Here is a 12356-nt window from a genome sequence, read left to right on the forward strand (position 1 = left end):
CTAATCAATAAATTATATCTTTGGAAGTTGTTCTAAATTTTGCCTTTCCTATCTTGTCTTCTAAATGTAGTGGTCATAATTTCACTAGTGATTTGTGCTGTGAGTCTCTGAGACTCATAAACTACCTGATTCAGCTGCTCTTATTTAAGCATTTTTTTCTCTTTCACTTTCTTTTTACTGGATTTTCATCTTCATTCATGTTGATTATGTGTGTGCCTTCTTGCTGGGAATAGATTCCAACTTCCTTAAATAAAATTTTTCTACTTAATACTTGTTTGTATTTCTTATAATGAATTAGTTAAATATTTACAGAGTAGCTTTTAGCTTGATTACATGAATGTTTTAAATGAACATGTTGTTTTGTTATATAATAGAAAAGAGATGATTTGCTTTTTAAAATTCATGTCCAAAGTACATTCAGCTCCATATATTTTGTAACATATTAGTTTTTTATTGGTACTATAACAATTCACCAAAAACTTATTTGCTTAAAATAATACAAATTTATTATCTTACATTCCTGTAAAACGGAAGTCTGGTATTGGTCTTACTATGCTGACATCAAAGTATTGGCCGAATGGCCTGTGTTTCTTTTTGTAGGCTCTAGGGAAGAATCTGTTTGTATTTCCAGCTTCTCATGATTGCTCATACTCCATGGCTGATAGAACCATTCCTTCATCTTCCCAGACAGCAGTCTTGCATTCCTCGATTCCTTTGTCTCATAGTCACATCTCCCTCCAGGTCTATTGTTTTTCTCTCTTCTACTTTTAAGAACTTTTTAATTACATTGGGTACATCCAAATAATTCAGGATAACCACTCTAAGGTCAGCTGATAGCAACTTTAATTCCATCTATACCCTAAATTCCCTTTGCCATGTAACTTAATATTTTCATAGGTTTTGGTGATTAGTCATGTACATCTTTAGGAATGGATGTCATTATTGTGCCTATCATACTTTCTAAATATAAAACCAGCCTTGGGTATTTCTAAAATGTAAAAATTTATTTTGAACATATATAAGGTTTTAATATATTCATTAAAAAGTAAAAATTTCTTGCTATTTGAACTCTTAATTTAAAAGTGTAGTCCTCATTTTAATGTGAAGAACTTCCTATTTTGACCAGGGCATGGAAACAGAGCTTTATGTTGTAATAATCATGATTTTGGTTCTTTGTGTTCACTGTGATGGTTGTATTTTGACATATTTAGTTACTTATTTGTGTATATGTACAGGTCAGCAGTATGTCATTGTTTTGCAATTTTTCATGCCACTTTTCCACATCATTTCTTACCCATTTACCTTTGTTTGTCACACCAATCATTTATTAATTCATTTTGCAAATAGTTTATTTTATACCATGTCCAGGGCATTGTATTAGGCTCAATAATTTTTATTTTTTATTACCTTTGTTTCTTTTTGAGACAGAGTGAGACTCTGTCACCCAGGCTGGAGTGCAATGGTGTGATCTCGGCTCACTGCAACCTCCGCCTCCTGGGTTCAAGCTCTTCTTCTGCCTCAGCCTCCTGAGTAGCTGGGATTTCAGGCGCCCACCACCACGCGCAGCTAATTTTTGTATTTTTAGTAGAAATGGTGTTTCACCAGGTTGGCCAGGCTAGTTTTGAACTCTCGACCTCAAGTGATCTGCCCGCCTTGGCCTCTCAAAGTGCTGGATTACAGGCGTGAGCCGCAGCACCCGGCTGTATGTTAGGCTCAGTAAGAATTAGACTTGAGCTTCTTGGAATTTATGATTTGGCAAGGGAAATGATATTTACATACATAATTGTAAAGCAAGGAAAGCAAAGTTTTAAGATTGGTTTAGACCTATAGAATATGTTGAGGCCATATGCTTTGTGAGTGTACGTGTGGAGGCAAGGGTATGTAAAGGTTGAATAGGTATAGATGTAGAATAGAGCAGAGGAGTTGCATGAAAAATGTAGTGAGAGACAATTGTTTTGGCAGTAACAATACTGTGGGCTGTGAGGGAAGCTGGGCATGTGTGCATATCTGTGCAGAATTTAGCTGAACAGGAGCTTAAGATTTGCAAAGGGTATGGGGAATTTGTAAGGGGAGAAACAAAGGAAGATTAGGACCATTCGCTTAAAATCACAATAGTATTTTTATGTTAGAATGTAAAATTAATGAAGTGAAAAAATTAAAATTTGGATTAAAGATGAAAATCTAATTATATATGACATATTCAGGGGGATTTGATTGTCATCTAAAAGGATGCTAAAGAAATTCAGAAGCCTGAAGTAATAAAATCTAACTCACAATCCAGCTGTCAACTAGAATGGGTAAAAAGAAAATATAAATAACCATGTCTTTTGGTCTCAAGCAATTCCACTAAGACAAATTTCTGTTTATGTGGGGAAATCATATAATTTTATTTTTATTCAATTTGGTATTATTAATAGTGAATGCTTGTCTAGGGATGATCTTAAAATGCCACTTTTTGTTTTGTTTTGTTTTTGGCCAGTTAACCAAGTTTTTGTCCAAAGGTACACAGTGAGTCAATAACTTATTCTTTGATCTAATTGCATTTGATGTATAACATTCTCTAACAGTATTTTTAACTAATAACACCTTTGGGGAATTTCCCCCCATAAACCTATATAGCATGATTTAGGCTTAATTATAGTTTGTTTTCGACTTTGGGCTTGTACAGAATTTACTTATGCTGTAATTTGGAATTGTGAACACCAACCACTCTTTTTTATCTTATTTTTAATATCAATGCACTAACTTCTTGTAACACTATTATAGTTGACTGTATTTTGATACAGAGGATCTATATAGACTTTGTCCAAGGGATTGTTTAATCATTTAAGTTCGATCAGGAAGACATAGTCTTGTGTATTCCTTTAATCTTTCTTCAAGTAGTTCTGTTGTTTAAGTGTGTGGCTTACTTAAGTTTCTAAAGGACCTCTACATGCCTTTTATCTGCAAGGTATATCAATCATCATGTGTCTTCAACACCTTTTAAAATTTCTTTCACATCAGAAAAATTACTTTGTTTTAGAGACATCTTCAGTTTTTAATATTAAAACTGTAATCCTATTAGTAAATCTTGCAAGCACTGCCATTAAGATTCCTTTGATTTCTATTCTGTCCCTTCCCATGCCTTTTTGTAACAATATGATGATTTCTTTTATACCCCTGAGTGAAGTGTTAAAATATGTTTGGCTTTGCCTGAAATTTCTGACATTTAATTCCCTAAAGCTGAAATGTAATGGATCACATTCATCCAGGTGAGAAAGCTGTTCCTTTGGTATAGGTTGAGTTCTCTTTCTCAATTATATAGCTAATCAAATAAACATTCAGTTTCAGTAGTGCTTGATTTGAATATATTATAACTCCAGGATAGAGAAATGGAAAATTGACTGTTTTCAAGATGCAGGGAATTTTGCTTAAGGCTTATTAGGAGGGAGGTTACCTAGAAATAAAACTGAAGATTAACTTCACTGGTTTTCTTTCAGTAGTTTTTAAATTATATTTTTAAAATTTAAGAAGTACATTTAGTGAAGATCTTTCCTTCTGGTTTTAATTTTTAGAACTTAATAAAGCATCTTCCTGATCAAGAGCAATTAAATTCGTTGTCTCAGTTCAAGAGTGAATATAACAACTTATGTGAACCTGAGCAGTTTGCTGTCGTGGTAAGTACCGAGTCTCAGATAGGATTTTTATACTGTGCCAAACAAGAGAACCTGTCAAATGTTTTTATATCGCCAAATGTAAAAAAGCATGTAAGCAATTACCTACATTCCATATCCATCTTACTTTTTTTTAACTTAAGGTTATTCATGTGAAATTATCTTGATTTAAAATATACATTGAAACTCTGGCATTAAGTGAAGTCCAAAGGGCTTTTGAGAAGTGTATGTATAATTTTTTTTGCTCTCTATTTAATGTCCAAATATAAAATAAAACTGTACTTCTTATGAATAGAGAGATATATTTGTGGTTTATTCTAGAACTGTGTATTCCAACATATTGCAAGAGTAGCTTCAGTTTCTCTTTCTGATCACTTACTTGAATTCAACTCATAGTAGACTGAAATTATAAATATAGTCTCTTTCTTGGCAATGAGGATGAAAAATGAATTCACTTTAGAAAATCTTTGAGGTACCTTGATCATCATCTTGTTCCAGCCTTTTATTTATAGAAGCTGGGGTCTAAAGAAGTGAAAAAGAATTTCCAATGGCATATATTAGCTGTATTGCAACTTAAAATTTTAAGATTTTTATCAAGATTTCTTTTCTGTGCTTTTTTATCCTACCATCAAATTATTATTTTTAGGTTGGTTATATTTTGTCATTATAACAATACTATAGTGTTTTTCTCTAATAAGATTATTTTTTCCCTTTTATCTTCAGTTATATTAATAATATCCAGGAATTTTGTTTGACAGAATTTTAAAAATTCAGGTTGATTTACTTAATAGCTGTGCCTGCACCTCATATTTGGCATGTTGTAGACATTTGCTTTTAAATTCTTTCCTATCTCTTCATAAACGCACTCTACTCCTCGCTACCACCAAAGTTAAAAAAAAAAAAAAAAAAAACTCCAAATAGAACACAAAAGGAAAAAGCATGATTTTCCTTATTCACACTCTATTTTTTTTTTTTTTTTTTTTAATACTTGAGACAGAATCTTGCTCTGTCACCCAGGCTGGAGTGCAAGTGGTGCAATCTCGACTCACCACAACCTGTGCCTCCGGAGTTCAAATGATTCTCCTGCCTCAGCCTCCTGAGTAGCTGAGACTACAGGTGCCAACCACTACACACAGCTTTTTTTTTGTATTTTTAGTAGAGACGGAGTTTCAACATATTGGCCAGGCTGGTCTCGAATTCCTGACCTCAGGTGATCCCCCTGCCTCTGCCTCCCAAAGTTCTGATATTACAGATGTGAGCCACCCCACCGGGCCTGTTCTAAAACTTTTAAATTCATTGTCTTTAAGAAAACAAAAAAAGTTTTTGCTTTTTAATCCAATTCTTCAGGGTATTCTCTTCCCTGCCTGCCCTTTTTCTATCTCCTTTTTTCTGTATTTCCTTGCTTGCTTTCTTTTCTATTATCTGGTCAGTTTGTCTGTTTGACACTCTATTTGCCGTGTCTTCCATATGAGAATAGGTGGATAAGGGAGAATTTGCATTACATTTTAACCACAGACTATTTAGAGTGTTTGTTTTTACCTATGTTTTGACACTTGAATTAAAATAATATGTTAAATTACAATTTTGAAATATTTCCCATATACATTAAATCTGATACCATGCAAGGTTATATGAAAATGTCTATCTAACAAGTAGCTTTTTATGTTGCCTATCATTATAGTAAAGATTTAAAACTACTTCTGTATTCTAGTGATTCAAGAAGACTGCTCAAATTTGCAGATATTTTCAATTTACTTAAAATCGCCATGTTATGCCTTGTTAAGAATTCACATCAAAGAGCTTTGATTTACAAAGAGTGTACTTTTAGGGATCAGCAGTTAAAACAAATGTATTCCCAGATACCAATGCCAAAGGTAATAGTTTTGATTTTAAGATGGGGATGGACCACTTCCCTTTCAGGACATGTCAACTCAAACTTGATCTGGAATCTACACATTCCATGCTGAATCATACCTGAGTGCCAGTGGAATATAATTTGGAAAGAGTAATGCTGTTGAAAAACATCGTCTATAAGCAGTATGAACAATGCTTTAGTCACCTATTGATTATGACAATATACTCTTGAACAAATTGTTTTAAGTTCTGGTTTCTGTGGTACTAATATTTTAAAAGGTAATTGTATTGGTGGACAAATCAGACTGAAAGTTGAGGAACAAAATGAAATATTTTTGTTTTGTTCTATTTTTTGTCAAGTAGTAATGTTCTTAAATTTTACCTTTTTCCATTTCTATTTTTCACCATTTCCAATCTGGCTCCCACTACGTCTCAACTTCTGCTCTCCAAACAGAAGTTGGAAACCTGCTTAAAGATCCAACAATCCTTGATAATTAACTAGACCCCCCACCAAAAAAAAAAAAAAAAAAAAAAAAACTGGACAAAGAGTGTTAGACAGTCTGGCATGTCTGAAATTTTCTGTACTCCTTTCTAGATTAAAAACTTTGCTAACTTACTAAACGATGTGTTTTCAGTTTATCAACATTGTATGATTTTAAGAAATTGATTATAATTACCATGTTTATTTCTGTAAGTCTTCCATAATAATATTTCATTTTTAAAGTAATACACTTTTTGAAATGTTTGTATAAAAAAATGGGCAATTGACTTGAAGTGAACTAAACTTCAGATATCTACAAGACATCCTTGCCTTAAAAACATGTTTACTTCTTGATTTAGCCTAGATTTAAAGTACGTTAGAAATGTATTAATCATTTTTACCTCAGAAGTCATCACACAGTTAGAAATAAGAAAAAGTCAAGAGTTTGGGTTAACGTTAGTGCTTTCCCAGCTCCAAATAGGACCAAAGCTTGACTTTTCATTTGTTTTTCACTGAATAAAAATTAGCTCTTAACTCTTTCATCTTTAAGTTCCATAGACTGATGTTGTGATTTCTAGCAATTTCATTTGAACAAAAATCAGTTAAAATTCTACAATTTTTACTTGCCACTAAGTTTAAGTTTTCTTTTATCCAGTTATATGAATTCATTAATTTGATTCATATTAATTACAAATTTTTCTGAAAGGTTGTGTTTATTTAAACTGACACCCAAACTTGAGACAGTAGATTAAATTCAGTCAAGTTGCTTGCATTATATAATCAACTTTAATTCCCCATAAGAATTAGTTAAAAAACATAAGGTGTAGCTCCACCGGGACATTAATGTTTATTTATGTCATTTTCTTTTTGATAGGCAGGGTGTAAAAGTACCACATCTAAAATATTAGTAACCAATGTCAATTAAGGTCAATTAGCATATATAGTTTGTATACTGGAAATGTCTTACTTTTTTGTGTGTGTGTGAGACGGAGTCTAGCTCTGTCACCAGGCTGGAGTGCAGTGGTGTGATCTTGGCTCACTGCAACCTCTGCCTCCTGGGTTCAAGTGATTCTCCTGCCGCAGCTACCCTAGTAGCTAGAACTACAGATGCACACCACCAAGCCCAGCTAATTTTTTTTTGTATTTTTAGTAGACATGGGGTTTCACTATGTTGGCCAGGATGATCTTAATCTCTTGACCTTATGATCCGCCCACCTCAGTCTCCCAAGGTGCTGGGATTACAGGTGTGAGCCACTGCGCCCGGCCATATGTCTTACTTTTATCATGTATTACTTAGATACAGTTTTCCAGGGCTCTATATCCTATAGAATATGGTATGCAAATTTACTATAGGAACTATTATGTCAATTTCTATTAACTTGTATATCCTTGAAACTTCTAATCATTAAACCATGTAATATTCTTTTTTTCATGTTTTCTGTAATATAGACTTTATGTTCATATTTATGTCTCTGTTGAAATTGGAAGCAAAATTATTTAATGCTGATATTACCTCTCTTTCTAATTAAGGGTCTTTTTTTTTTTTTTTATTATACTTTAAGTTCTAGGGTACATGTGCATGACGTTTATATCATGTATAACTCCCCAATGCAATCCCTCCCTCCTCCCCCCTCCCCATGATAGGCCCCAGTGTGTGATGTTCCCCTTCCCGAGTCCAAGTGATCTCATTGTTCAGTTCCCACCTATGAGTGAGAACATGCAGTGTTTGGTTTCTCTTCTTGTGATAGTTTGCTAAGAATGATGGATTCCAGCTGCATCCATGTCCCTACAAAGGACGCAAACTCATCCTTTTTTATGGCTGCATAGTATTCCATGGTGTATATGTGCCACATTTTCTTAATCCAGTCTGTCACAGATGGACATTTGGGTTGATTCCAAGTCTTTGCTATTGTGAATAGTGCCGCAATAAACATACGTGTGCATGTGTCTTTGTAGTAGAGTAATTTATAATCCTTTGGGTATATACCCAGTAGTGGGATGGCTGGGTCATATGGTACATCTAGTTCTAGATCCTTGAGAAATCGCCATACTGTTTTCCATAATGGTTGAACTAGTTTACAATCCCACCAACAGTGTAAAAGTGTTCCTATTTCTCCACATCCTCTCCAACACCTGTTGTTTCCTGACTTCTTAATGATTGCCATTCTAACTGGTGTGAGATGGTATCTCATTGTGGTTTTGATTTGCATTTCTCTGATGGCGAGTGATGATGAGCATTTTTTCATGTGTCTGTTGGCTGTATGGATGTCTTCTTTTGAGAAATGTCTGTTCATATCCTTCCCCACTTTTTGATGGGGTTGTTTGTTTTTTTCTTGTATATTTGTTTGAGTTCTTTGTAGATTCTGGATATTAGCCCTTTGTCAGATGAGTAGGTTGCAAAAATTTTCTCCCATTCTGTAGGTTGCCTGTTCACTCTGATGGTAGTTTCTTTTGCTGTGCAAAAGCTCTTTAGTTTAATTAGATCCCATGTGTCAATTTTTGCTTTTGCTGCCGTTGCTTTTGGTGTTTTAGACATGAAGTCCTTCCCCATGCCTATGTCCTGAATGGTACTACCTAGATGTTCTTCTAGGGTTTTTACGGTATTAGGTCTAACATTTAAGTCTCTGATCCATCTTGAATTAATTTTCGTATAAGGGGTAAGGAAAGGATCCAGTTTCAGCTTTCTACTTATGGCTAGCCAATTTTCCCAGCACCATTTATTAAATAGGGAATCCTTTCCCCATTTCTTGTTTTTGTCAGGTTTGTCAAAGATCAGATGGCTGTAGATGTGTGGTATTATTTCTGAGGACTCTGTTCTGTTCCATTGGTCTATATCTCTGTTGTGGTACCAGTACCATGCTGTTTTGGTTACTGTAGCCTTGTAGTATAGTTTGAAGTCAGGTAGCGTGACGCCTCCAGCTTTGTCCTTTTGACTTAGGATTGTCTTGGCAATGCGGGCTCTTTTTTGGTTCCATATGAACTTTAAAGCCGTTTTTTCCAATTCTGTGAAGAAACTCATTGGTAGCTTGATGGGGATGGCATTGAATCTATAAATCACCTTGGGCAGTATGGCCATTTTCACGATATTGATTCTTCCTATCCATGAGCATGGTATGTTCTTCCATTTGTTTGTGTCCTCTTTGATTTCACTGAGCAGTGGTTTGTAGTTCTCCTTGAAGAGGTCCTTTACATCCCTTGTAAGCTGGATTCCTAGGTATTTTATTCTCTTTGAAGCAATTGTGAATGGAAGTTGATTCCTGATTTGGCTCTCTGCTTGTCTGTTACTGGTGTATAAGAATGCTTGTGATTTTTGCACATTAATTTTGTATCCTGAGACTTTGCTGAAGTTGCTTATCAGCTTAAGGAGATTTTGGGCTGAGACGATGGGGTTTTCTAAATATACAATCATGTCATCTGCAAACAGGGACAATTTGACTTCTTCTTTTCCTAACTGGATACCCTTGATTTCTTTCTCTTGCCTGATTGCCCTAGCCAGAACTTCCAACACGATGTTGAATAGGAGTGGTGAGAGAGGGCATCCCTGTCTTGTGCCAGTTTTCAAAGGGAATTTTTCCAGTTTTTGCCCATTCAGTATGATATTAGCTGTGGGTTTGTCATAAATAGCTCTTATTATTTTGAGGTACGTTCCATCAATACCGAATTTATTGAGCGTTTTTAGCATAAAGGGCTGTTGAATTTTGTCAAAAGCCTTTTCTGCATCTATTGAGATAATCATGTGGTTCTTGTCTTTGGTTCTGTTTATATGCTGGATTACGTTTATTGATTTGCGAATGTTGAACCAGCCTTGCATCCCAGGGATGAAGCCCACTTGATCATGGTGGATAAGCTTTTTGATGTGCTGCTGAATCCGGTTTGCCAGTATTTTATTGAGAATTTTTGCATCGATGTTCATCAGGGATATTGGCCTAAAATTCTCTTTTTTTGTTGTGTCTCTGCCAGGCTTTGGTATCAGGATGATGTTGGCCTCATAAAAAGAGTTAGGGAGGATTCCCTCTTTTTCTATTGATTGAATAGTTTCAGAAGGAATGGTACCAGCTCCTCCTTGTACCTCTGGTAGAATTCAGCTGTGAATCCATCTGGTCCTGGACTTTTTTTGGTGGGTAGGCTATTAATTGTTGCCTCAATTTCAGAGCCTGCTATTGGTCTATTCAGGGATTCAACTTCTTCCTGGTTTAGTCTTGGGAGAGTGTAAGTGTCCAGGAAATTATCCATTTCTTCTAGATTTTCTAGTTGATTTGCGTAGAGGCATTTATAGTATTCTCTGATGGTTGTTTGTATTTCTGTGGGGTCGGTGGTGATATCCCCTTTATCATTTTTTATTGCGACTATTTGATTCCTCTCTCTTTTCTTCTTTATTAGTCTTGCTAGCGGTCTGTCAATTTTGTTGATCTTTTCAAAAAACCAACTCCTGGATTCATGGATTTTTTGGAGGGTTTTTTGTGTCTCTATCTCCTTCAGTTCTGCTCTGATCTTAGTTATTTCTTGCCTTCTGCTAGCTTTTGAATGTGTTTGCTCTTGCCTCTCTAGTTCTTTTAATTGTGATGTTAGAGTGTCAATTTTAGATCTCTCCTGCTTTCTCTTGTGGGCATTTAGTGCTATAAATTTCCCTCTACACACTGCTTTAAATGTGTCCCAGAGATTCTGGTATGTTGTATCTTTGTTCTCATTGGTTTCGAAGAACATCTTTATTTCTGCTTTCATTTCGTTATGTACCCAGTAGTCATTCAGGAGCAGGTTGTTCAGTTTCCATGTAGTTGAGCGGTTTTGATTGAGTTTCTTAGTCCTGAGTTCTAGTTTGATTGCACTGTGGTCTGAGAGACCGTTTGTTATAATTTCTGTTCTTGTACATTTGCTGAGGAGTGCTTTACTTCCAATTATGTGGTCAATTTTGGAATAAGTGCGATGTGGTGCTGAGAAGAATGTATATTCTGTTGATTTGGGGTGGAGAGTTCTATAGATGTCTATTAGGTCCGCTTGGTGCAGAGATGAGTTCAATTCCTGGATATCCTTGTTAACTTTCTGTCTCGTTGATCTGTCTAATGTTGACAGTGGAGTGTTGAAGTCTCCCATTATTATTGTATGGGAGTCTAAGTCTCTTTGTAGGTCTCTAAGGACTTGCTTTATGAATCTGGGTGCTCCTGTATTGGGTGCATAGATATTTAGGAGAGTTAGCTCTTCCTGTTGAATTGATCCCTTTACCATTATGTAATGGCCTTCTTTGTCTCTTTTGATCTTTGATGGTTTAAAGTCTGTTTTATCAGAGACTAGGATTGCAACCCCTGCTTTTTTTTGTTCTCCATTTGCTTGGTAGATCTTCCTCCATCCCTTTATTTTGAGCCTATGTATGTCTCTGCATGTGAGATGGGTCTCCTGAATACAGCAGACTGATGGGTCTTGACTCTTTATCCAGTTTGCCAGTCTGTGTCTTTTAATTGGAGCATTTAGTCCATTGACATTTAAGGTTAATATTGTTATGTGTGAACTTGATCCTGTCATTATGATATTAACTGGTTATTTTGCTCGTTAGTTGATGCAATTTCTTCCTAGCCTCGATGTTCTTTACATTTTGGCATGTTTTTGCAATGGCTGGTACCGTTGTTCCTTTCCATGTTTAGGGCTTCCTTCAGGGTCTCTTGTAAGGCAGGCCTGGTGGTGACAAAATCTCTAAGCATTTGCTTATCTGTAAAGGATTTTATTTGTCCTTCACTGATGAAGCTTAGTTTGGCTGGATATGAAATTCTGGGTTGAAAATTCTTTTCTTTAAGAACCTTGAATATTGGCCCCCACTCTCTTCTGGCTTGTAGAGTTTCTGCCGAGAGGTCTGCTGTTAGTCTGATGGGCTTCCCTTTGTGGGTAACCCGACCTTTCTCTCTGGCTGCCCTTAAGATTTTTTCCTTCATTTCAACTTTGGTGAATCTGGCAATTATGTGTCTTGGAGTTGCTCTTCTGGAGGAGTATCTTTGTGGTGTTCTCCGTATTTCCTGAATTTGAATGTTGGCCTGCCCTACTAGGTTGGGGAAGTTCTCCTGGATGATATCCTGAAGAGTGTTTTCCAACTTGGTTCCATTTTCCCCCTCACTTTCAGGCACCCCAATCAGACGTAGATTTGGTCTTTTTACATAATCCCATACTTCTTGCAGGCTTTGTTCATTTCTTTGTCTTCTTTTTTCTTTTGGTTTCTCTTCTCGCTTCATTTCATTCATTTGATCCTCAATCGCTGATACTCTTTCTTCCAGTTGATCGAGTCGGTTACTGAAGCTTGTGCATTTGTCACGTATTTCTCGTGTCATGGTTTTCATCTCTGTCATTTCGTTTATGATCTTCTCTGCATTAATTAGTCTAGCTGT

The 12356-nt window shown here is 35.7% G+C and overlaps 1 protein-coding gene across 2 annotated transcripts in view; it reads left to right on the top strand.

Annotated features, from left to right (window-relative positions):
* The window catches only part of DIAPH3 (diaphanous related formin 3), a 512593-nt gene that overhangs the window by 260499 nt on the left and 239738 nt on the right, over positions 1 to 12356 (top strand). For both annotated transcript variants that reach the window (XM_033177601.1, XM_033177602.1), the window contains one exon: positions 3555 to 3656. In XM_033177601.1, coding sequence (XP_033033492.1) covers positions 3555 to 3656 — 102 coding nt within the window. The remainder of the gene's footprint in view (positions 1 to 3554; positions 3657 to 12356) is intronic.

Source organism: Trachypithecus francoisi, unplaced genomic scaffold, assembly GCF_009764315.1.
Source record: "Trachypithecus francoisi isolate TF-2019V2 unplaced genomic scaffold, Tfra_2.0 Lachesis_group18, whole genome shotgun sequence".
Taxonomy (NCBI): domain Eukaryota; kingdom Metazoa; phylum Chordata; class Mammalia; order Primates; family Cercopithecidae; genus Trachypithecus; species Trachypithecus francoisi.